The 27,910-nt window shown below is 31.0% G+C and overlaps 3 protein-coding genes across 4 annotated transcripts; 1 reads left to right on the top strand and 2 right to left on the bottom strand.

Moving 5' to 3' along the window:
• Positions 46 to 6,349, bottom strand: LOC105166572 (probable pectate lyase 12). Of its 2 annotated transcripts, none has more exons than XM_011085966.2 (5): positions 5,680 to 6,349; positions 4,195 to 4,912; positions 3,921 to 4,112; positions 3,258 to 3,463; positions 46 to 351 (listed from the first exon to the last, which is right to left on the bottom strand). In XM_011085966.2, exons 1-5 carry the CDS (start codon positions 5,823 to 5,825, stop codon positions 123 to 125), a joined length of 1,491 nt encoding a protein of 496 aa, XP_011084268.1. In that variant the 5' UTR covers positions 5,826 to 6,349; the 3' UTR covers positions 46 to 122. The 2 variants fall into 2 exon arrangements, with proteins under 2 accessions (XP_011084268.1, XP_020550987.1); XM_020695328.1 differs by having other exon boundaries at positions 301 to 387; positions 5,680 to 6,347.
• LOC105166651 lies at positions 18,395 to 18,940 on the top strand. Its single transcript, XM_011086091.1, has one exon. It carries the CDS (start codon positions 18,395 to 18,397, stop codon positions 18,938 to 18,940), a length of 546 nt encoding a protein of 181 aa, XP_011084393.1.
• Positions 26,978 to 27,388, bottom strand: LOC105166650. The gene has a single exon (XM_011086090.1). The coding sequence runs from the start codon at positions 27,386 to 27,388 to the stop codon at positions 26,978 to 26,980; it is 411 nt and encodes a 136-aa protein (XP_011084392.1).

Genomic DNA, 27,910 nt, shown 5'->3' with positions numbered 1-27,910 from the left:
AATACAACCTTAAGGTCGATTTTATGTACAGAAGTGGGACCTTCATTAATTTAGAATTTGAACTTTCTTTTTTCTTTTTTTTTTTGTGTCTAATTTTCCAAATGTGTTTAGTTTGTGTATAGTCATAATGAGGGTAATGAAAGCATACCACACAATATTAAAATAATTACAAGAGACAAAATCATGGTGGTGGGTGGCGATAATTGAGTTGGTGGCGCGCCGCCGCTCCCAAATATCATACCAAAGAAGTCACCATCACCACCGCCTCCGCTATTGCTGGACCCCCCAGTAGCTGGTTTGGTTGCTCCAGTGGTGGCCCCACCCCCATATGATATGCTCACACTATTGTCCCTGCATTTCCACAACCATCGTCACCAATCAATGTACCTATGACCGCCCAAACACGTACATCAAACATAGGATTGAAAATTCAATCCTTTCTTGACACTTTAACAAACCAAATTTGAATTCCAAAAGTTTGTTACACAACTTTTTAAATCCGATTCGAGTTGAATCCAATCAGTCCAAAAATAATAAAATACGTTTAGAAATATTAAATTATTCGAACTCGACTCATATTTGATCCAATTAAAATTTATTTGAGCTCGATTCAAGCAATATTCGAATCAAATTCGAATTCAAATTTTCAAACTCGATATCAATTCAAACAAATTTAAACAGTAATACGTTCGATTCGATCTGAATCATTTACCAACCTAATCAAACACTGTAGATTGTGTATAAAATGGACAAATCGTGAACAAATAGGGAGCAAATCCTATAATCGTCCCATCACTAGTCCATAATCTCAAATTTTACACGTATAAATTGAGGAGCTACAAAAACTTTTATGTGGTTGATTACTTCATTAAAATTGTACACCAATCCCAAAATAATTAAGACAATTTTTTTATATAATTAATTCAATTTGATCATACTTAATTCGAATTAGAATTTGTGGGCTCACGTGTTAATTCACTAGAAAGCAGCTTTCTTAGTGGTTGCAAAAGTCCATGCAAGAAAAGGGCAGCCCAGCTGAAAGAGACATGGGATTGGAATAACTTTGGGAAAGATATGGACCACCATACCATGGGGGAAATGCATGTGGGAGATAGTTTCTTATGACAAAGTTTTCCCTCACATCATAGGACAAAAGATTTGAGGACTTTTATCTGCAAGAGAAACACTTAATTTACAGTCCAAGAATCTCATTGCACTTGTGCTTTTTCCCTTTCATTTGTTGGTTGTGACTCTTGAAGACTTCACTATTATTGTTTCTAGGTCATATAACTTGGGGATATTGATTAGGTTTGAAGCTTTTCATGAGATAACATAGACTAGTTTGTGGGGTTATATGTTGTGCTAAGGCCAACCAATTAGTGGAAAAGTAAAAGTGGGGATAAGGTTTCATATTCTTGCTTGGTTGGTGGCTTAGGGTTAACTAGAACAGAGTGGTTTTGACACTGTATTTGGTATTTGTATACTGTATTATTCATCGTTTATAATAAACGAGAAGTATTAATATCTGAAGCATCGACAAACCCCTGACTGGTCTTAACATAGACTATTAAATTTTCATATAATGTAATTCAAATTCAAGAATAGACCTTTTTTTAACAATTCAAATATTCTGATATCAGTAGGTTTCGAGTTGTAGAACCATCTTAAAATCTGAAAAGAACAAGTCAATCACTAGAAAGAAAAAGGGGTAAATAGGTCATTCTACCTCCAAAATGTCTCAATCAAGTTTGAAGATTATAAATTATGTAGTTAGACAAATACTATACTAGAAATAGAAAAGAGGGGGTAAAAGTGTCTTTGTATCAAAAAGAGCTTGAGATTGGGTGCAGCGCATGGGCCACAATGAAAGTCCATTTTCCCACTGGGTTGTCAAGTGGGCCAAAAAGTTTAAGCATCAGGACCAGGGAACTGGGCCCACACCCCCGAATTTCTAACTAAATGGACCCACATTTGGCTGAAAGCATGGGGGAGCACAGAATATAACCTGGGGTGTCCCACATTATCCGGAACTTTTGAGGAATAAAAACAAAATTAATAATAACAACTTGTTTTTCAAGTATGCTAAAATATACAACACATGTAATGTTTTTCTTACATCCATCGAGTATGAAAATATCCAACATGAAAATTAAATCACATCATCAGTGAGACCTATACGATTTTAAATATGGTATAATATGTACTATTTGATATTTTTACAGTCAATTCATGTAAAACAAAAAAGTCCTTAAAACTAGAGCATCACGATCAAACTTTTCAGATAGTTAGAAACTCAATTTTCCTAAATTTTGTAATAAAAGGATAAAAACATGTACAGGACTAACCATAAATCAAGATCGAGTTCAACAAGAAGGTTTGATCCACTTTTTACCGCTAAATCATAGTGTTTCGGTCCTTGGACAACAGACTAGACGCATGTCTGATTGTCGAATTATGAACTTGTTGAATCATACACTGTGATCTAATGGTGAAATGTGAATCGACCCTCTTAAACACACCCATACGTCGTACTTCTGATCAGTTTGTATTCAAATTTCAATTCGAAAAGAATTATATTCCGCTTTTATCCTCACTTAAAAAAAGCATGTTGGAGAGCGTCTTAGATACCTACTTTGTTGTTAAAGTCGTGTGACCCCCTATACCCCAGAAGATAGTCGACCCCCACCGTTCCCTATTGTGGATATACCAACTGCTGCTAAAAATATAAAAGACGACTTCCTAAAAGTGCTAAAAGCAGAACTACGTGAAAGCGCTAAAAAGACAACTCGAAACCATTAAGACTTGTAGGGTTGGAGTAGATTCTTAAAGAGAGCATCATCACGTGGGGATCAATGTACCCTATTCTTTTACCATGCTGTTCTAATAGTTCCTATTCCTACATACTAACTATGGAGTGTAATTCTTGGATCAATTGATGGATGCTACACAATCGATTGATCGACCATCGTTTGACGAGGGCAGGTTAATCCTCCTAAATCGGAATAGATTACTTGCGTTGTATCCAACCCGTAGTGGAAATGACTCTTTTGGGTTGTGTGAAAGGACAAAAATACCCTTGAACTCGTAGACACGTTTTCATGACAATAGTATTGAGTTGAAAGGTAAAATAGTATTTACGCATCAATCAAATAGACAAGTGTGTTTGTGTGTGTGTTTCAAGATTTTGGGGTCTACTAAATAATGCTAAAATTTATTTGGCGACGAGTAAAATATTAAGGGACTGTGTGCTTATGTACCTGGGGCCACCAAGGACGCCGGCGTTCATGGTGAGTTGGTCGATGAGGGCAGCAGACTTGGGCTCGACACTAGAGGCCTTGGCATATTGCATGCTGAGGCCTTCACCTGATGGAACGAAGAATGCACCGTTCACCATTATGTCCCCGTCTGTCCTCCAATTCCAGTCCGACCACTCCCTCTCGTCTGTCTCCACGCGCTTCGTCACCTGTTGTAAGAAATCCGACCAATTATCAGTCATCTTTTGCTGTGACATTGCTTGGTAAATCGAATATGTTTGCAAAAAGTATAAAATGAAAAATAAATGTCTTGAAACACAAGGCCACCAAGCACGGATCGGTTTCGACTAAAATAGTTTTTGCATGTACGAAAACCCAAGGCCACCAACCACGCCCCTAGCATATAGTGAAATTACAGTTTTACCCTCAAGAAAAGTCCTTTTTAAGTCGAATGTTCTTGTAATCTTAACCTTTATTCCCATGTCAAAAAAACAGTCGATGACTGTGAGCAGCCCCACTGTCATGCCACACACAGAGAAAGAAAGTACAATAACGAAAACATTGGTCGACTACACACAAGGCAATAGGTTCATGGGATTTAGGACATCATTTAAACGCTATAGCAATGGAAAGATGCCAAAAATGCCAAGTATGCAAGAATATTACCTCCTTGGCATTGGGGTCCATCGGTGCCGTATAACGGTTGCCCTGACTATTGATGGTCGGATTAGCGCTTCCTCCGATAGCGTACATTTGCCATTCGGTGAAATCATTGTTCACCACATGAATGTAACCCCTCCTGCACCTTGGCATCCTCTGCACTAGCCCCTCCCCGAAGTGATTGAAAGCTATTGTTACCTAGTAATCAAGACATCATTTGAATAACAAACATATTAAGACAACAAATGACCATAACAAACCTTAGTTCAAGAATTCTGACCTGCATTCCCGAGTCGGCCAAGTACTTATCATTGTGACCGAGCAACATAACCTCGTCATGGTGTGTAAAGTAGCTGTTTGAGATGGTAATGGCCGTAGACCCCAAAATGGCATCTATCAAGCCATCAGTACAATGAGACAAAGCACAATGGTCGATCCATATGTTCCTCGCTGCAGATATGGATATCCCATCGCCATCTGATCTGCCCCTCCACCCGGAATGCGTTGGAGTCGATCGTATGATAGTGTTTCCCGATGGCAAACAATTGTATATATGCACATTATGAATGATCACATTGGTAACAGACTGCAGAGTGATGCATCCATTTCCCGTTATATGCACGTTGGCCCCTCGGCCGTCGATTGTCTTGTAGCTGTTAAAGATGAGCTCGTGCTTAAGCTTGATGACCATGCTGGACTGGAAAATGATCCAGAGGGGCTCATCTTGGATGACAGCATGGCGGAGGGTGCCTGGGGTGGGGTTGACCATGTCGTGGTCAGAGGAGTCGGTCACGACATAGTAGCGGCCTCCTTTGCCACCCATTGCAGCCCGGCCGAAGCCAATGGCACAGTCGGCCAGGTGCTGGCGGTTGGCAGCCCAGTTGGGGTCGCAACGCCAGCAGTCGTCGATGGGATTGCCGGTCAGGCATTGGGCCTGGCCGATGATTGGCGGGCCGGGGAGGAGTTGGCGCCTTCTTGATATTGAAGCATTTACACTCCTGCGGGAAAACAAGACATGAAGGAAATGTCAAGCGTGTGATGAAGAAATGTTCTTTTCTACTCTTTTTTTGGATGCAAATTGCAGACGTGAACATCAAGGCCCAAAGTAATCCGAACTTAGATCAAACACAATGCAAAGTGAATTATACTTATAAGATAATTACGAGTACACACAATCTTTACCTATTCATAAATGTGAATTACCACTTATGTAAATTGCCAAGAATGAAAAATAGCATTTTATTTGGAGAAATATATGCAATTAAAGAGAAGTCCCACATTGGATATTGATTACCATAAGTAAAAGTAAACATAAAAACAAAAACAGGGGAGAAACTCATTGAAACAGGGGAATGTGAGAAAATCAAATTGAGTGAGTTACAGATCTTGAAATGCCAGAAAAATCAAGTCCAAATCAACATAACATTATACAACTCAAAAAACAACATTAATAACAAAAAAAAAAAAAAAGAAAAAAGAAACACAGACACACATGTGGGTGGGTGTAGAAAGACAGGGGAAGTCCAATGCGACAATGCAAATGCAAAACCCAGAGGCTGAGTTTCTGCGTTTGATGCTAAATTTCTCTACCAAAACCAGAAATCCCAACTTCTGAAAGCTCTTCGATAGCAAAACCCAGATAAAAAGTTGCAATCTTGAGCAAAAACCAGATGGGTTTTCTGCTCTGTTTTCACAATGCATAACAAAAATATACATATATATATATATAGTGTGTGTGTGTGATGGATTTCATTATGATGTATACCTTTGAACTTCTTGAACCACAGCTTCTGGGTCGGGATGTTGATGAGGGAGGGTGAGGTTAAAGAAAGCAGCGGCTGAAAAAAAGGAAGAGAGAGAGACGGTGAGGAAGAAGAATCCAAACAAGAGAATGCTGGCATGAGGAAGCATCCTTGGAGGCAAGAAAAGAGAAACAATGGAGGGTGGAAGAGTATATGATGTGCCTTGTTTGGCTGTCGTTTGTTTATTCTGCAAAGAAAGGAAGAGATTTCTTGCTTTGCTTGCTGCTTTGATTTGCAGAAATTGGGAGAAAATGTGATGAAGATGGTTTATATAATAAATCACACTGTTAGCCGCCTGTAATAATGTTGTTAATGTTCGCACAAACAGTGACTGAAGAAATGGAAATTGTGTGTTGCTTTGTTGGTAGGGTTGTGTGGGAGGCGTTTGTTCTTTCTTTTCTTGCAATTAAATTTTCAAACACGAAGGAAAGAAGAGATTTTTGGAGGGGTGTGGCGGCTCTGATGGAGACATGGAAGAGATGAGAGAGAAAGAGAAGAAAGAATGGTATTTCTCTCTTCCTTTGCAGGCTCCCTCAGCCTCTTCACATTCCAATCTTGCTACCTAAATATTCTGTGGGGGAGGAAAGAAAACTGATGAAAAATGCAAGAAGAAAAAGAGACGAAGATTTGTTAAAAAGGCAGATTTTTAGAGAGAGAGAAAGAGAGAGAGATGAGAGAGAAGAGTACTAAAGGCATGGCTCTTATCCAATCAGCATTTCACCTTTCTTTTTTTCCTTAATCTCTCTCTCTCTCTCTCTCTCTCTATATATATATATATATATAAATTCACTGCTGGTGAAGAACAACATTTCACCTTTCTTTTTTTCCTTAATCTCTCTCTCTCTCTCTCTCTCTATATATATATATATATATATATATAAATTCACTGCTGGTGAAGAACAACATTCTCTTGGGGTTTGGCTGCTGATTCAGAAAAGATTCTTCGAGGGTGGAAGGAAAAAGCTATTACTACTGTTATGAGCTGTCTGTAACAGTGTGTGCAGAGAGTTTCTTTTTCCTCTGACTTTTTCACATAATCGTGAAAAGGACTTGGGAGAAATTGGGAAAACTGAATCGCGATTTTGCTTTTGTTTTGCTTGTGGTAATTGGTAAAAGTGCCTTTTTATAATTCTGAGTTTTCCTGACGCAGGTTTTGCTTGACAGTGCTGTTTACAGTTTTCGTATCTTGCTCAGGCAGCAGTCAGACTGACTGGACTATGTTTTAGTTTTCATTTCATTTTATGATTCAGCAGTCCAATTTTTACTTTAATAGTAATATTTCTGCACATGAAATATTTTTCATATAAATAGTTGGTAATGAATAGTTACACGTCCGTCACAATAAGAAGAATATTCGTAATTTTTTAAATAACAAAAATATATTCGAACTTCGGACAAATCCTAAAAAAAATAATTATAATTTATCCTAATTTATATGTACCCATCATTATCTTTCAAACGAAAAGCCAACCCCTCGTCGCAACGAGCAATAAATAGTCATTGTTGGTCGCGAAATTCTTCCTTATAAAATAGGCATTAATGAAGTCACATAATGCTAAAAGTCAAAGAGTGGTTGAATCTTGTTTGGTGGGTAGCTAACATAATTCCTATGCTCAAATTTCACATTTAGTGAATCTCTTAAATACATTTCAAACACTAAAAAAAATTTAAAAAAATAATATATCACATCAATACCATTGTCACATTTCTTTTTTTTTTACTTAATATGTTTTTCACATTACTTTAATTATTATTATTATATTTTAATTTTAGATTTAATTGATTGCACACTCGGAAAAAAGTCTGATATCAACCGAAACTCATTTTATTTCGATTTTTTCTCATTGAAATGAGATAAAATTACAAAGAATCAGAACATTAAAATTCTTTGTGTTGAAGTAACACTCAATTAATTTGGGATAAGCATTGATTAGTGTAAGGTACTTTTCCCCTAATTGCACCCCAAAATGGTTAAGGGCCGTTTGCAAAAGTTTTTATTTTTGTAATGGAAATAAATTAGGGAAAAATATACTTTTAGTTTTATAATTTAGGGGTGGCATTTTTTATTCTGTATAAATTGATTTTTGTAATTTAATCCTATAATTTTAAAATTTTGACAATTTTTTTATCGGTTTCCGGTCGATATGGCTGGAAAATTGCATATGACATGCATGTGGTCTAATTAAATTGTAATTTTTTTCCTGAAAAATAATTTGCGCAGGATCAAAAATATCAATACTTCACAAGTTACAGGACTAAAATTACAATTTAATTCAATCATTTACAAGTCACATGCAATATTTCGACCAAGTTAGTTGAGAAAAAACTAATATTATTGAAATTTTAATGTTACTGGACTATATTGTAGAAATCAATTCGTGCAGAAAGAAAAATGACAACTCTCATAAGTTTCAGGATTAATATTATAATTTTTCAATAAATAATAAAGAATGTTATAAGTTAAGCACTAATAAAAATTTAGAGTATTTAAAAATAAAAGTTAAAAATTAAAAAAAAATTGAAGTTGGAGTGTATGATAAAAACAATTTAATATTTGCAGTTCATAAAGAATGCGTATGTGAGTTTTGCTGATTGTTGGGCATCTTTTAGGACATATATAACATACCAACTTGTATTAACTGAAAGTAGATTTTGGATTTCAATGGTATTCCGAGAAATATGATCTAATTAATTATTATAAATAAAAGTAAAAAATCACAGTGAATATTAATTATTATTACAAGAAAATATATTAGTAACTATAGTTTTATTGTTTATGGATTAAAATTGTGGTAAATAATTATTATTAATTACTGCTAATTAAAAATCGATGCAAAAGTTTAAATTATCTATTATGAAAATTATTTTTGCCATGGTTTTTAAAACACTCGCAAAAATCCAACCAAGAATTGTTGCATAGTCGTGGGTTTAACAATTTACTACAACTATTTATTTTTAACAATGACAGTTAGCCATATTTAAGTGTTGAATCTTTTAGTGTACTATGGTTGCACAATTATTATTAGTCATTAATTTTACTGACGGGGCCAAAACATCTGCCATGATTTAACAAATGTTAAACGGCCACAACTTAAACCACGACAAATATTGATAAACTGAGCATGGCATGAAATATTGACTTGTCATGATTTTTAAGTTGTAATTATCTAAAATATATTGAATAATTATTTTTTAATTTTTTGGCAGTGTTCCTTGAATTATGCTGAGAATTGATGATAAAATTAGGTAGAAACATAATTATGTAATAAAGTCATAAATCAATGAGTGATGTTATGTAGTGTTAAGCAATGATTTTGCTGAAGAAATCAAATCCGGATATAATGTGGAAATGCAAGTAGCAAAAAAGATTTAGAGCCAATCATTAGGCAAACAAGAAATTAAAAAAAATATTCATAATTAATCTTTAGTTCCTAATATTGGGCGTTGCGATAACTTAAATTAAGTACTTTTTAAATCATGGCTTAAATGAAATTAAATGTAAGTATATAGAAATATAATTTCTGGTCAACGAGACCTAGCTCAATTGGCGAAGTTGAGGCCTCATGACTTAAGGTCATGTGTTTGAACCCCACTGATGTGTTGGATGTAATCCTACTTTAATAATAAGCATTCTTCTATTTTAATAGTAGTTGTTGATTAGATATAATTATCCGATATTGATGATTAATTAGTATATATAGGTGATATAGTTGTCGGTTGTTGTTAGACATCAATATTTGATATTGATTATTGTAATTAATTTATTCAAAAGATAAATAGTTCATATTTTTTGTAGATTATTATAATTACATTATAATTTTTTAATTGTTAATAATTATATCAATTTATATAGTTATACCATTATCACTATTTAGCAATATTTATAGTGACCAGTAATTATTATTACACACCAGACGAAGTATAACATTTAACGCAACTAATTGTCATGATTAAAAAGAATAAGTATAGTAAATAGTTATTTACCACTGTCATGCAACGTTTTATTGGCCATGATTTTGGCGAGGGCAACTGAGAGCCACGACGAATACTTTTGCCATGGTCAATAAGGTAAGTTTTTTGCATCGATTTTATTTGACTATGGATAATAATGGTTATCTACCACGGCTTTTAGTCCATAATAATCAAAATACAGGCAACAATAATTTTTTTTTCAGTGACAATCGACAAATAACTATTACTAAAGTAAACAAATAACTACACATAGGTGAGATTTGAATTCATAATTTTATAACTATAGAGTTTCATCTTCTTTACCAGCTAAATTAAGCCTCATTTACGTCGTAAAATTCCGCGTCTTGCGCGTCTCTCTTTTTCTTGGATGGCTAAGATTCAAAAAAAGTAGAAAAGTAGAGAAAAAAACAACTGCTTTACAGTTATGGAGATCCAAGTCACAAGCATATGGGAATTTTGAGATTTTAGGCAAACATCTAGGCATGTTATCACATGTTAAAAGCTAAACATGTTTACCCTCATTTTTATCATATTTTAAAGGGCGAAAATAGAGAATATATTATTTCTTTTGCAATTGTTTATTTTATGAAATAATTTGCATGATATTTTTCTTGATTTCTTTAGTTCAATATTAAGAATATTATATATTTTATTTTTTTCGTATTTTTTTCTTATACGTACTGCGTATGAATTTCACTAGGAACTGATACATAGAAAAATAAATAAATAAAAATTCTGGTCACTAATTTAAAACCGGCCTTATGTAAATGTGAGGTATTTTTAGATCGAATTACATAAATAAGTATTTTAGATAAGATACGTATGAAGTATAAAAAAGTCGATAATATATTGCGCAAATTAATTAGCTATGTATTTTAAGTAGATTGTGAAATTTAATTGTGACGAAGGTACAACTTATTTAGCAGAATCTAAATAAAGGACGATCTAATTACATAATTTGTGACAACCCTTAATTTTACACGTCTTAAAGAAAGTGTATAACGTGCTAAAAGGCAAAAACAAGAAAGAAATGGAAAAAAAAAAAAATAATAACATTGATTTTTGTTTCAAAGTCCTGTAATACTAATTTACATATAGCTTGTTGGCAATATAGAAATATTATTTAGGGAATGTTTGCTGCAAAAACCTGTATTTTGAATAATGTGATACATTTAGAGAAAAAACTAAAGATTTGAATAAAAGTACGTAAAAGTGGAGTATCTGTAATATATATTGAAAAAATAAAAATTTAAAATTGGAGTGCTCGACAGAAAATTGAAAAAAGAATGTGTATAAAAACATAAAAACCCAAGTGATAGTCCATTGTAGGGGATATTTGTTAAACGATCGTCAATTCTCGAAGGACTTTTGTAGTTTTTTCAAATGGCTAAATTCCATTTTATCGCACTGTATTTTGTTAAATTAAAAAAAAATGTCCTTATATTTTGAAAATAGACAAAACCCCCCCTCATATTTTCAGAACCCAGCAGAAAATCCCTATTCTGTTAACAATTGATGGAATGTGCTATGCACGTGCGGGTGGTGTGCTTCGTTGTCGGTTTCTACTGTTTTGGTCAATATTTTAGGTCATTTTGGATTAAAATACCCTTTATATGTTTAGATAAAAAAACCCTTTATATGTTTGGATTAAAATACCCTTTGGGTGTAGGTTTTTTTTTTTCAAATTATTTTTTATAATATATATTTTAGAATGATAAATGTAATCCTTAATTTTTTTTATAAATTTAAAATCTAACGGTTAAAATTAATTGATTAGATTTGACAACTCTCATCTAATCAATAAGGATCCAATGGTCATTAAAAAAATAATATGTAATATATAAGGGCATAACGGTTATTTTATCAAAAAGTTAATGCCGTTAGTTATATTTAACTGAGAGAGGTGATTGAGCTGAACTTTTAAAATACAAGGGGGTGTTTTGCCTATTCTTAAATCAGAGGAAGGTTTTTTACTAAAATTTTAAAATACCAGGGGGTTTTATGCAATTTAGCCTTTTCCAAATAATGAAAAAATATTTATAATTATGAAAAACTTTAGGAGAGTGATTTGTAAATTACTCTTTTTCAATTTATTATTCAAATAAAATAAATTTGAATTGGATTTGGTTTTAGTTTTAGTAGATTTCAACCATGTATTTTTTTTTAATAGTATACGTACAATTTATTACATCATTTAATATGTTTTAAATTTAAAAATTAATTCAATAAATTAATAAAAATAGGTATGGACCATTTTTTTTTTTGTATAATCAAAGTGTGTAAGGACAGATTTGTTCCTACATTAATCCAATGTATTGAGATCTTTCAGTGTTATGAGTCTGTTTAATTCAACATCTGCACATGCTCTACAAAACCAATGAGCATTGTGAACACCAAATTTCTCTTCTTCTATGAAAATGTTCAACAAACACACAAACACACGCACGGAATAATTAATTTTATATTTTTTCAGAAAATTAATTATTTAAAGGACGAGCCTGTCCTTGCGGTTCTGTTAGAGTCACAGTCGAGCTACTCAATGTATCAAAATTTTTTAATTTAGATCATGTCCGATCAAATTTGAATCAATCACATAATAAGTATATTTTATTTATTATATTATTGATGTAAATTTTATAAAAAATTATCGTCACACGATAATTTCCTATCAAAAAAGAAAAGTTAGCAACAAAAGGAAAAAAAAAGAAGGAAAGACTAAGTGACAATTCTAATATGGTCACTAATTATATGTATTTAGTAACATGAATTTTTATTTCATCGCAATAATGAATTTTATAGTTTTAACAGTGACTATTATTTAATAAAATTATTAGTAGCGATGAAAATTGTGCATAACATTGTCACTAGAAAAAATAGTGACACAAATATAATGACAACAAATATAATAAAATTGTCACGTGACTATATTAAAATTTAATTGTATATATGTCACTAATACATATAATTATTAATGAAATGGCAACTTTATACTTTGAATTATCAATACTACTTAATATTCTATTATTAATATTATCTTTTATTATAATTCCTTAAAACATGTCAAAAATTAAATTATACAATAAAACAAGTGAAGGGAAAAATCCAAAAGAACAAAAATAATGAAATCATGACATCATTTGATTGGCCTTTGAAAGGAACCAACCAGTCTTCAAGTTCTAATCTTTATTGCTTTTGAGTCTTAATGATTTCAATTATCTTACTTTAATTTTATTATTTTATTCATTCAAATAAGTATTTGTCTTTTTTGGAAAATTAATATATAATTATGGAGAAATCCAAATGCTTTGAAAATAAAAATAAAAAGATCGATGATGATGTAAATTTACGTTTTGATTTAATGCCTTTCGCAGACACTTAATTATGTTCGCACTACCTTTCCACAACCATAAATAAATAATAAAAAATAGCTGATGAAGCCTAATCTAATTTACGAATCTCACGAGGCTTCATGATTTTAAAATTGTTGGGTCGAAAATGTGTGAAATATTATTTTATTTTAATAGTATCTGTAATTTTACTTTAATAATACTAGTAGTTGTCGCACACCCACAAACATAATATTTTAAAATATAGATATAACAATAAGTATAAAAATTCGTTAATTTGTGTACAAAAGTGCACATAATTTGCATATTCATAAATTTTTAATTTCAACTCATTTTTAGTTATATGATATTTGATAAATAATATATTAATTATTATTGTTGTCCATAGTTATTAAATATTGATGATTGTAATCGATTTATTGAAAAAAATAATATTCAATTGTTTTCATTAAAAAAAGGCCTATAGAAACTTTGGTGCCATTGAATTGCCAACCGACTCCCATTAATTTGCACCCATACTATTCAAGTAATGAAGTGTATCCATATATGATTATATTATTAAATCATACTAAAAAAATTACAAAATTTAATTATGGTTAATTGTCAAAGTTAAAAATAATAAATAGTCATTGACTACGAGCATGTAATGGTTGTTGGCCGTGGTATTTACGAGATAGCAAAAACATTTGTCATGGCTAAAAGTTAAGGCAAATATTTTTATCATGACTCTTAGCCATGACAAATAACTTTTTCTTGATGGAAAATATATATTTTTATATCAATTTTATTTAACTGTGGTCAGTAAAAGTTATTTACCATAATATTTAATCCATAGCTATTAAAATTATAGTTAATATTTATTTATTTTTTAGTTTCAATATAATATAGAATAAGAGATGGATGCATATCGAGAATATCTTTTGATCCACAAAAACCCCAAATTCTTTTAGTGCTCAAAAAGTCGTTACTAGAAAAAAATTATTATTGCCTATAAAATTGCTATGAACTAAAAATCATAGTAAATGACTATTATCAGTTATGGTTAAATAAAATTAATGCAAAAATTCATCTTATTCACCATGACAAAAATATTCGCCATGACTTTTGGCCATCCTTGCAAAAACTACAGCCAATAGACGTTGCGAGGTTGTGTCAATAATTATTTACTTTGGTTATTTCTTCTTAATCATGACAATTAGCTATGATTAAATGACATACTTCTTTTAATCTATAACTTTTTATTTAAAAAGAGTTATATATGAGATAATTTACCTATGCATATATGCAACTGTCTTTTTGAGGAGAAACTGACCTCTTGCAACTAATATTGTGAGCCGTTGTTGATCGTTACAAAATTCATTCGTTTTGACTGGTGTTCTAGATTTTTCCTGAAAATTTTTCATTTTTAGGGATTTTCTTTTTAATTTTTTCAGGGATGTTAGTGCAATGATTTTTTATAGAGTGTTTGCGTAAATTTTGCCTTTAAATAGAAAGTATAGTTATAATTATAATTATAATTATAACTTTTGGGAATATATTTATAATTTTACAAAAAAAAAAAAAAAGTATTTGTATATTTTAATTTAATTTCAAAAGGTTAATTTATCCTTACTATAATTGCTTTGTGGGTCTTATATTTTACGCACCGTTATTTTAGGATCAATGTTTCATAGTTTGTTAAATTACCTCCAAATTAGACAACCTATTCTTTTTAAATATAGGATTCTGTCGTTTAACTATTATAAAAAACTTATTATTTTTTTTCTAATTCTTTGGAGATATAAGAAGAGTTCTTCAATTTACGTTCAAAATTTATTACTTTCCCGTCATATATAATAGGATAGATTACAACGGACTTTCCTAACATTTATTATATTATAAATACTCCCTTGTTGTTTGAAAAATCACAGATACCCCATTAAAATTCATTAGTGCGTATTTGTTAAACGAACATTAATTTCAAAAGGGTATTTATAATTTTTCAAATTTAACAAAAAAATATTTGTAATTATGACAAACTTCGAAAAAACCCTTTGTGATTTACCCTATATAATATAAATTAATCTATTTGATCTCTCATCATGGCCTATAGAATGAAAAAAGTAGTTCAATTAATTCCATCCATAGAAAATTAACAAATAACAATTAAATAAAGACAAATATATATATATATATATATATATATATATAAATATATACAGCAAAAAATGTTCTTCGTGACCATAATGAAAAATGAAGAAAACAACAACCTGTTTTCTTCCTTTTGCAGTCATCTTTAGCAAGTTGCACATAAAAAATGATAAAAATTTACATTAATTTTGAGTCTTAGAGAGTGCAGAATGAGAATCTGATGACTTGGGAAGTCATCAGCATCAAATGCACAATTATGCTTTAATTTGTCCCATTCACACCAAAACTCAGTTGAATCAAATTTGAAAAATCCAACTCAGAAGAGTTTCAAGTTGATTTTTGTATGTATATTATGATAAAAATGGTAGAGGGAATAAATTGTTCATAAGTATGGTATTTAATGGTAAAAGATTTTATCCTGGAATACATATTCTTACCGCGAGAGAGAACAAGATAATTGCATTTTTAATCTTATAATTATATATTTTTGGCATTTTAGTCGGCAAGAAACTCGAAACGGATGTAATTAGACTGGTTCTGCACAATTCCACGATTTCATATGAATTACATGCACAAAAATGATGGGATAATTGTACTAAGGTTTTCGATTGTATCGCGATCGGGTCGTAAACATCCTAAATTGAATAAATGGACCCAAAACTTGTCTGAAAATTATAAATATACTAGGAGTACGTAGGTCTTGATATATACGATTTTGATCCTCGCAGCAGGCGCGAACGAACTTGAACTGAGGATGATATTTTCATTGAAAGTAATGAGTCAGACTAGTTGACCATCACTTTAATAGTTCGACAGATGCAATATAATTGCATGTGAAATTAAGAAAATTAGGTATATGTGAGTAGGATATGTTAGGGTTGTGAGTAGATAATGATAAATCTACGTATGTGTGTGTATATATATATATATATATATATATATATATGTTTTTTTGTCTGATCAAGAAGCAATGCTTTTATGCATTGCCTCGTGACACAGAAATTATATTATGAACCAAAAAGACAGCAGCTGATCAAATTAAGTATACATTATCCGATCGTTCAAGAAAAGGAAAAAAAGAACTATCTCTTACTTTGTCCCCACAACAAAGTATCATGCAACTTTCTGTCCTAATAACACACACAGACATATATATATATATGTAGCCATCAGAACCCAAATTATATATAGGAAAAATACACACACATATTTATATACTACGAAAGAAGGAAATTAAGAAGGGTTAAGGAGAATATATAAAAGCCGAAAGCAAAAGGATGACTCTCAAATATGGCTATATGTTAACTTATGGATTTTATTTTATTAATTTGTCAAATTTTATTAGGTCATTAATGGATCACACCTTTGTTGACATATTTGTACAAAAGATACAAGAAAATTGTAACTAAAGAAATTCTTTTGCTACCTATTGGAGAAAGGATATAAATTAAGGGTTTTTGCGCACTACAATAAAGATCAAGAATTAATAAGGCATGGGCTCGAGCTCGGCTTGTTTGTACTCCTGATGACAATAAAATATAATATTAACAATAAAATATCACATGACAATTTTCAAATTTTCACCGAAAATATACATTACGCGAAAATAATTTTGATAGTGTCAGAAAAATCACATTTTTGGTTCCATATGTTAGGGTCTTTTTCAATTTCGTCCCATTTGATAGTGTAGTGTCAGAAAAATCACATTTTTGAATCCATATGTTAGGGTCTTTTTCAATTTCGTCCCATTTTTACCACTTTCTCACATTACATCTGATAAGATAGAAAAATTTCATTTACATTCCCCTACCAGTTTGTGGTTTGCTGTCTTCGGATAGTTTTGAGTAAAAGAAATTGCTCATTTCTAGTAAAAAAAAAAAACAGTAAGGTGAGAGAGACTGAAGGGGTAGTGGTATAGTTAATACAATATATATATATATATATATATATATAATTGTGAGAGTACTAAAAATATTAAAATTATTAATTTGATCAATTTTTTTATAAAGAAAACAAATGAAATAAAGGGTGAATTTAATTGTTTAAATATTAGTATGATAAAATATTTTTTTTATAATAGTATAGATAAAAATATAAGATACGAAATCTCTTGTAGTTTATCGGAGGCCTTTTTTTATCCAAGTACATGACATTAACTTCACATGGGCTGTTTTCTTTCCATGATTCATCATAGGGCCTAAGAGTTTAGCAAATAAAATAGTATGGTATCCTTCTTTTTTGTGCGTGTATTCTATCTATTCAAATGTCTCACTCAATCAATAATGTCTTATCTTAATAAGTTAGAATGAGGTAATATAAATAAATTGGGGAAATAATATTTTTCGTTTTCATAATTAAGGTTTGTTATATATATCATTGGTTATAAAATATTTATTTTGATCCCATAATTTTTAAAAGTAATACTTATGATCACATGACATCTTTTTGTTAGATATTAAAGAATGTTGTTAAGTGTATGAGATCAAAAGTACTACTTTTTAAAAGTTAAATGACCAAAAGTGAAAAATCGTAACCAATGAGAACAAAAGTGTAAAGACCTTCACATGTTAAGCACGAGACATTTTCTATTAAAATATCTGACGAAAAGGTGTCATTAGATAAAAGCGTTACTTTTTTAATAATTACTGGGCCAAAAGTAGAAATCCTGTAAATAATAGGACCAAAAGTGAAAATAACTTAAGTTATAGGATGAAAAATGATATTTTCTCAAATAAGTTTGAGATCATGCGATTCGAGTATGAGCAAACGTGTACATAGACAATTTTAGGCTAAGATATATATATATATATATATATTTAATATTTCAAAAGATTATTCAAGAAAATGATGATACATCATTGGGAGTAGCTTATAACAAATGATAATAACATTTTTGAACCCCTCCCAGAATACAAAATAAAAGCTTTAGTGTGGATCCCTCTCAAATGCGTGTGAGTTTTGCAGTCATTCTCAAACAACGACTTTAGATTGTTGTCCATAAGTTCAAGCCATTACCCCGTTGTTCTTGAAGTCGCACTTTGTTGTCCTAAAGGTTTGCAAAAGGGTCCCAACCTCTTTATTGAGCATCTCAATCATTATGTTCATATCATATCTAAGTAATAATAGTTAAGTAGATATGAAGAAAAATGAATTAATGCGACAAGTTTTAATTAATAAATTTAGCCTTACCTGTAGGAAACTCCTTCGTCTACGCCCCTTGCTTCGATTGATGGTAGACTATCAGATTGGTGATGAGAATTCATTTTATCTGTGGCATGATCCATGGTATCACCTTGGTCCCCTTATTGAGAGATTCCCACAGGGTCCACGTATGCTTGGGCTTCAGACGACGGACAAGCTCAATAGTGTTATTATAGAGGGGCAATGGCATTGGCCCCTCGTTATGGACATTGAGTGCTTGGAGATTTTGCATGCATTGCCAATAATTCATGGCGAGACAGATCGTATTATTTGGCGATTTGAGACTGGACGACCTACAATTGCATCTCTTTATAGGCTATTGGACCCACCGGGACCCAAAGTAGGTTGGTCTTCACTACTCTCGGGTTCTCTGAAGATCCCCAGGCATAATTTCATCTTATGGCTTGCGATTTTGGGGAAACTATCCACAGCTGATAAACCATGGCTATCATATCTAGGCGCCTGTATATTATGTGATGAGGGCGCAATGGAGACACATACTCATTTATTCTTTGGATGCCGTTATGCCAGAAGTTGCCTGACAGCGATTCGGCGGATTGTTCGGTTTGAATAGCCTAATAGAGAGTGGTCACGAGACGTTGAGTGGGCTGCAAGGAAACGGAGAGGAAAACATATGATTAACTTGGTTTATCGTGCACTCCTGGCTGCTTGCATGTACCACATTTGGAGGGAACGAAATTTGAGGCGCTTTGAGCATACGGAGCGACCACCGAATATAATAGCCACCATTATCGTGGAAAATATTAGACAGAGGATTATCAGTGTTAATTTATCTTGTTCTGTTAGTTCATGTGCGTTATATAGATTATGGCGTATCCCTTGGCCTGTCGAGGGAGAAACCACCAGTTGAGCACTGTTGTACTGTACGATCTTATTTTATTAATGAAACTTACATTTACCAAAAAAAAAAAAATTTAGCCTTACCTGACAAATAATATTGATATTTATATATATGAAAACGACTAATTTGCCATTTCGATTGATTTAAACATACATCAATTTCAAGCCGATGTAATCTATCCTTATTATAAAATATTTATGGACGTCGATGTATATATATATATATATATATATATGTAGCATGCTATTGCTTAATGACTTTCTATAAATGTGTCGAATCAACTCGCATTCTGTGATACTCTGTTCCATATCAATTGTGAATTAATAAGATTCAAGTACAATTATTGAATATTTTTTTTTTCACCAGGTATTTATAATAAAATTTCAAGATCTATTTGGTAAGTTTGGAGGCAATTCTCACACTCAAAGGGCTTGCAGCCTGCGGGGCATCCATTCATTTTTTTTGGGTGAATTTTATAGATTGTATAGATTACAACAACAAAAATTTACTTACTAATTAGCTCAACGCTAATTTTAGCATCAAATTTTTTCATAGCTGTTGATTCATTTTCTTATAATGATATTAGAGGCCATTATGTCGCGTATATTAAATTATTTGCAATTGGACCCATAACAAATGACAGCTGATGATGATGATATTGAAATTCTTTTTCTCTTTGTCTATATATATTGAAACAATACCACATCTTTTTCTCGTACCAAGTTTAAATACTATTCACTAGACAAATTAATTATACATATGTACATACATATTATAAAACAATTATTGCAGTATAAGTAACTTTAAGAATAATTTCTCATTGTCTGATATGCATAAAACTAGAAGCAAATAATAACCATCAAAATTTGTGATTATAAAATAACTTAAATATCTATAATTTAAGTAAAGAAAGCGCATTAGAGAATTGTTTTCATCTCATGTATTATTTATTTTAAGTGAATAGTTCGTCTCTTCACACTAGAAAAAATATAATTTTTTCATTACAGTTAATTGCTATAATCAAAAGAAAAAAAAATCATGGTAAATACAGATTAACCACAGCTTCGCAACGGTCCTTAGCTATTGTTTCTACAAGTGTGGCCAAAACATTAGTTATGGCTAAAATCAAGCCAAATTTTGTGGCTATAATCATGGAGAATATTCATTAATCTTAGTAAAAATTTTAATTTTTACTTTGATTAATTTTATTTGGTCGTGGTTAATAGTATTGATTTGAAAATAATGGTCATTTATAATTTACTGAATTTTTCTTTTGTAGGGTAACTAGGTTAATTACTAGGATATTTATAGAATTTTATGGTGGATTCATATTACCATTATTTAACTTATTAACAAATAATTATGTGATTGGATTAGGAAATATATTTTGAATTTACTTATCATGAAAACATATATATTATCTTATGCTTAGAATCAGACCAAGACCACAATATTAAAATTTCAATGAAGAAAGAAAAAGAAAAAACAAATAGATACGCAAGAACGCATGAAAATTTTATCATTCAGCCATTGATTGGATCTATACTAAAATAATTTATAAATATTTATTTATCTCACAAAATCCAATATTGTTATGCTTTACATCAGAATAACTATATACCGATGACATTATATTTAGAATATCGTTCGACAAAAATAATTAAAATATATTGCATAATATAACACATATATCTCAACAATGAATTTCAAATAGTGTTGTGTTCTTGTAAATCCACTTTCATTCTATTTGTTACACATACAAACAAAAATAATAAAGTGAAACTGTGTGAAAATAATCACTTCAGAGATACACTTGATTTAAATTTCTTACATATATGATTCAATTTATTAAATGATTTCTTGAGTCATGTATGACTTCATGCTACTTAAGTTTCCCAATTGTACTTTTTGTCCAACGATTGGGTGGCATTAACATTAGAAAAATAAATACCATCACTCTTCGCTACCCAATAATGTAATTGTTGACGTGGGCCCCCCCATTTTGATTTAAAAACAACAAAAGCTTTCTGATTCGAACCCCACCAAAGATGACAGAAGAACAAAGTAGTAAGAGAATAGTTTTCGCAGAAACCCCAGTGAAAATCTTCAGCATTTGCAAGCGTATGATATCCAAAATCATCATTTTTTGACGCACAGTGCAACTTTAATGGTGCAGAATTTGGGGGGAGATAATTAACTACATGAATCTCGAATTTATACGTGAAGTAACAATCACTCCACACAAATGCTGGGATGTTGACTAGTATGAAGAGGAACAATAGGAAGACTTTTGTCATGATATATCTTTATGTTTCTGTTGAATGTTCTAGTTTTTGTTTTTGTTTTTTCTTTCTTTGTGTGAAGTTCTTTTATAGAGTATATATAAATGTGATTGTCTTCAATCTTTGCTATACAACATAAATTGAGAAGGATTGGTCAACCAAAATATTACCAATATCATTGTATCATAAATAGAAACATTATAGGAGTATCAAAATCTAGAAAGTGAACAAATACATAATGAGAAGCTTATGTTGAAAACCTTAGAGAATTAACCATTCGATAGTTAGAATAGACTTATATTCATGTGCATATTATGAGAGAAACAAAACAAGATTAGCAATATAATTTGATGCAATTAAGAGACAATATGACATATATTAGATCGATTACATTTGAATCCAATTCTTAGAAACCCTTGTGATTTTTTGCATTCGTCAACATAAATCAAGAAACTTACAAAGTTTATGATGAAATAAGTTAACTGTAAAATATAGGATGGAGAAGATTTTGACAAAGGCTAAATTTGGAAATGATTTTTCTCACTAATTTTAGTACTTTAGTAATATATATATATAATCTCATCCAATATGGATTAATAGAGGGACTTTCATATTACTATATATGTGAATGAATTATATATATTTTGTTTTGCAGGTTGTGTAGTTAACAACTTTTCTAAAGCACGACTATGAATCGCTTCCTATTTGTGATTATTATGGTACCAAAATCATATTATTGTGAAATATAGCGCGAGAAAAATGTACTGAAGTTAACAATGAGAAAAGCTTGATTAGTAAATGTGTATGTTGGAAAATTGGCCAAGATCAAATTCGGTAGGCCTAAGATCGCAATCCCAACCCACCAACTAGAAGGCCTAACCCGATCCACCCATTACCTGACCCGGTTCTCATTTTTTTTTATGACTAAAACCCTTTGCATTCTTATTCTTTTCCTTTGGCCGAATTTATTAACCCTCATCGTATTCTTCACTCTTTCTCGATTTTTTGCACCATCATCAATGGCTTCTCCCTATTTATTCACCACCTTTGGGAAGAAAAAGAAGAGAGAAACAAGTAAAGAAAAAATAAAAGAGATAGATAAACCTGAGTTCCCACAAATCCTAATCCCCAAATTTTCTTCTACATTTTTGTTCTATTTCATTCAGAAATTGATCAAAAACACTTGATTTTCCGCATTTTAAATATGATACAAGACTGTTGGCCGGTCCATTTTGGACTTTATTTTTGGATAAGTGTGAAGCTGAATCAAAGAGTATGATTAGGAGAAGACTCTCATATGAATGAGGTCCCTCAATATGGTAGTCATATATATACACACATATATATATATATTGTATGAAATACGAAGAAATTCAAGTTGAAAGAAGGGTTTGTGATGTTTGTGAAATTTTGTTTCCTGGACATATATTTGTTTATTTCTGAATTTCTGAATTTGTGAATTTTCGTACCCTAAACATATGTTTTCTTTTTTTTGTTTTGTTTATGTATATCTAATTTCTAAAGCTACATGTGTTAAAATATGTGAGTTTTATTGGTAAATTATGCTAATTTCACTATTTGTTTGCTATTTCACCAGGTTACTCAATCATCAAGAATTAACGCTTTATCGTAAAAGGAGGGATGAACTTTCTCATTTATTGAACAATTAATGTTGTATTAATCCAGTTTTCAGACATGATGGTTTTGTTGAATAATGTAGTAATCCAAATTTTCATGTTCCAGTTGTTAGTGTTGAATTATGCATGTATTCTAATTTTCGTATTTTGTGTTTTTGCATGTTTAGGGGGATGAAAAGATTGATTTTCCTTTAATGCAACCCTTACAAACCTCTTTTATGTATTTATGTATATGGCTGCCAAATATAGCCTTTTATTGTTGCAATCCCATCTAATTTTCTCTCCAATTTGGTTCTCTCCGTTAATTTTAACGGTCAACTAATGGAGGGTATCGAAATTGATGAAATTAACAAATATTAGGAACCAATGTTGATGAGGTCAGAACATGAGATGTCAAAATTGATTTAGTACCAAAGTTGAGGTACCAAATAAAAAAATTATTCCATATAAACAACGTGAAACTATCATAAGCAGGATAATTTTAATTTTGGTCTAGTAAGTTAGTTATTACACATCTGTTTTGGTACCTAATATTCCGACCTCATCAGTTTTGATTCCCAAATTTTCAAATACTAAGCAATTCATATTATTCACTAGACAAATTAGGTATTATGCTTACTCCTAAATTTGGATAATAATTTCGATTGATTTAATGTATGACTTAAACATACATAAATTTTAAGCCTGTGTGATCTATTCTTGCATGTCATAAAATATTTATGGAGGTCGATATATATATATATATATATTTATATGTAGCATGCTATTGCTTAATGACATTCTGTAGATGTGTCGAATCAACTCGCATTCCGCGATACTCTATTCCATATCGATTGTGAATTAATAAGATTCAAGTACAATCATTGAATATTTTTTTTTCACTAGATATTTATAATAAAATTTCAAGATATATTTTGTAAGTTTTGGAGGCAATTCTTAGACTTAAAGGGCTCGCCCAGCTTGTGGGGCATCCATTCATTTTTTTTTGGTGAATGTTACAGATTGTATAGATGACAACAACAAAAAATTTACTTACTAATTAGGTCAACACTGATGTTGGTATCAAAATTTTTATAGCTGTTGATCCATTTTCTTACAGTAATAACTGAGGCCATTATGACACATATATTAAATTATTTGCAATTGAACCCATGAACAAATGACAGCTGATGATGATGATATTGAGATTCTTTTTCTGTGTCAATATATATTGAAACAATACCACATCTTTTCGTTCATGGGTTCTTGTAAATCCACTTTTATTCTATTTATTACATTGTGTTATTGTAAATCCACTTTTTCATTCTATTTATTACACATACAAACAAAAATAATAAAGTGAAACAATGTGAAATTAATCACTTAAGAGATACACTTGATTTAAATTTGTTACACATATGATTCAATTTATTAAATGGTTTCTTGAGTCATGTATGACTACATGCTACTTAAACTTCCCAATTGTACTTTTTGACCAATGACTCGGTATAATTAACATTAGAAAAATAAATACCATCACTCTTTGCTACCCAATAATGTAAATTTTGACGTTGGGCCCTCCATTGTGATTTAAAAGCAACAAAACTTTTCTGATTCGAACCCCACCAAAGATGACAGAAGAACAAAGTATTAAGGAAATAGTTTTCGCAGAAACCCCAGTGAAAATCTTCATCATTTGCAAGGGTATGATATCCAAGATCATTATTTTTTGACGCACAGTGCAACCTTAATGATGCAGAATTTGGGGGGAGATAATTAACTACATGAATGTCGAATTTATACGTGAAGTAGCAAGCACTCCACACAAATGATTGGATGTTGACTAGTATGAAGAGGAACAATAGGAAGACTTTTGTCATGATATATCTTTATATTTCTGTTGAATATTCTAGTTTTTGTTTTTGTTTTTTCTTTCTTTCTGCGAAGTTCTTTGATAGAATATATATACATGTGATTGTCTTCTATCTTTGCTATACAACATAATTTGAGAAGGATTGGTTAACCAAAATATTACCAATATCATTGTATCCTAAATAGTAACATTATAGGAGTATCAAAATCTAGAAAGTGAACAAACACATAATGAAAAGCTTATGTTGAAAACCTTAGAGAATTAACCATTCGATAGTTAGAATATACTTATATTCATGTGCATATTATGAGAGAACAAAACATGATTAGCAATATAATTTTATTAATGCTACCAAAACATTAGATCGATAACATTTGAATCCATTTCTCAAAAACCCTTGTGATTATTTGCATTCTTCAACATAAATCAAGATACTTACAAATTTTATGATGAAATATATAATATCATTGTAAAACATAAGATGGAGAAGATTTTGACAAAGGCTAAATTTTAAAATGATTTTTCTCACTAATTTTAGTACTTCAGGAAGCATCATCATAATCTATATATAATCTCATCCAATATGAGTTAATAGGGGGACTTCCATATTTTTATATATGTGAATGAATTATATTTTGTCTTGCAGGTTGAGTTAGTCAACTATTTTTCTATTTCACGACTACAAATTGCTTCATATCTATGATTATTAATGCTACCAAAACCGTACTTGTAAACATATAACGCGAGAAAAATATACCAAAGTTAACAGTGAGAAAATTTTAGTTTAAAAGAAGTTTACTCTTTCGACGTCCATTATTATAGGCAGAGTGTCTATGCACTCAAACAGTGCCAACATACACCTACAAAGAGCCCCTGGCCCGAGTACTATACGAAATTACAAATACAAAGCAAGACTAATAGCTAGATTTGAAATATATTTGACTAAGAAACTTCCAGGAGATAGTTTTTGGTCAAAGGCTCCTTGGACATATCACCCTTAAAATAAATATAGTCCTCTTTTGCAATCCAATAACACGTTAGGCTGTTGCAGAAACTTCGAAAGATCTTTCCAATTTACCCCATCAAAGATGATAGATGAATATAGTGTTCGGAATTAAGTAGATATGAAGAAAAATGAATCAATGCTACAAGTTTTAATTAAAAAATTTAGCCTTACATGACAGATAATATTGATATATGTATTCGTGAAAACAACTACTTTGCATTTCGATTGATTTAATGTATGACTTAAACATACATAAATTTTAAGCCGGGTGATCTATCCTTGTAATAAAATATTTATGGACGTCGATATATATATATATATATTTAGCATGCTATATCTTAATGACATTTTATTGATGTGTCGAATCAACTCGCATTCCGCGATACTCTATTCCATATCAATTGTGAATTAATAAGATTCAAGTACAATCATTGAATTTTTTTTTTCACCAAGTATTTAAAATAAAATTTCAAGATATACTTGGTACGTTTGGCGGCAATTCTTAGACTCAAAGGGCTCGCAGCCTGCGGGGCATCCATTCATTTTTTTTGGTGAATTTTACAGATTGCATAGATTACAACAACAAAAAAATTTACTTACTAATTAGCTGAACACCGATTTTAGTATCAAATTTTTTTATAGCTGTTGATCCATTTTCTTACAGTAATAACAGAGGCCATTATGACACTTATATTAAATTATTTGCAATTGAACCCATGAACAAATGACAGCTGATGATGATGATATTGAGATTCTTTTTCTCTGTCAATATATATTGAAACAATACCACATCTTTTCCTTCATGGGTTCTTGTAAATCCACTTTCATTCTATTTATTACACATACAAACAAAAATAATAAAGTGAAACAATGTGAAATTAATCACTTCAGAGATACACTTAATTTAAATTTGTTACATATATGATTCAATTTATTAAATGAGTTCTTGAGTCATGTATGACTACATGCTACTTAAACTTCCCAATCGTACTTTTTGACCAATGACTCGGTGGAATTAATATTGGAAAGATAAATACCATCACTCTTTGCTACCCAATAATATAAATGTAGATGTTGGGCCCCCCATTTTGATTTAAAAACAACAAAACTTTTTTGTTTCGAACCCCACCAAAGGTGACAGAAGAATAAAGTATTCGGGAAAAAGTTTTCGCAGAAACTCCAGTGAAAATCTTCACCATTTGCAAGCGTATGATATCCAAGATCATCGTTTTTTGACGCACAGTGCAACTTTAATGGTGCAGAATTTGAGGGGAGATAATTAACTACATAAAGGTCGTATTTCCATGTGAATAAACAATCACTCCACACAAATGTTTGGATGTTCACTAGTATGAAGAGGAACAACAGAAAGACTTTTGTCATGATATATCTTTATGTTTCTGTTGAATATTCTAGTTTTTGTTTTTATTTTTTTCTTTCTCTATGTGAAGTTCTTTTATAGAGTATATATAAATGTGATTATCTTCAATCATTGCTATACAACATAATTTGAGAAGGATTGGTCAACCCAAATGTTATCAATATTATTGTTTCATAAATAGTAACATTATAAGAGTATCAAAATCTAGAAAGTGAACAAGTACATAATGAAAAGCTTATGTTGAAAATCTTTGAAAAATAACCATCCGATAGCTAGAATAGACTTATATTCATTTGCATATTATGAGAGAACAAAACATGATTAGCCATACAATTTTATGCCATTATGAGACAGTATGACATATATTAGATTGATAACATTTGAATCCAATTCTCAGAAATCCTTGTGATTTTTTGCATTCTTCAACACAAATCAAGATACTTACAAAGTTTATGCCGAAATATATAATATCATTGTAAAACATAAGATGAAGAAGATTTTGACAAAGGCTAAATTTGAAAATG

This window comes from Sesamum indicum, linkage group LG7, assembly GCF_000512975.1.
Source record: "Sesamum indicum cultivar Zhongzhi No. 13 linkage group LG7, S_indicum_v1.0, whole genome shotgun sequence".
In the NCBI taxonomy this organism is placed as follows: Eukaryota; Viridiplantae; Streptophyta; class Magnoliopsida; order Lamiales; family Pedaliaceae; genus Sesamum; species Sesamum indicum.
The sequence above is the reverse complement of the archived record's forward strand: the minus strand, read 5'-3'. Positions and strand labels throughout refer to the sequence as shown.

Coding starts and splice junctions, on each gene's coding strand:
- LOC105166572 (XM_011085966.2), bottom strand. CDS start 5,825: ATGCTTCCTCATGCCAGCATTCTCTTGTTTGGATTCTTCTTCCTCACC. Junction 3,464..3,920: donor TGGACCCCAATGCCAAGGAG/GTAATATTCTTG, acceptor TTCTTACAACAG/GTGACGAAGCGCGTGGAGAC. Junction 352..3,257: donor GGCGTCCTTGGTGGCCCCAG/GTACATAAGCAC, acceptor GTGGAAATGCAG/GGACAATAGTGTGAGCATAT.
- LOC105166651 (XM_011086091.1), top strand. CDS start 18,395: ATGGTAGACTATCAGATTGGTGATGAGAATTCATTTTATCTGTGGCAT.
- LOC105166650 (XM_011086090.1), bottom strand. CDS start 27,388: ATGACAAAAGTCTTTCTGTTGTTCCTCTTCATACTAGTGAACATCCAA.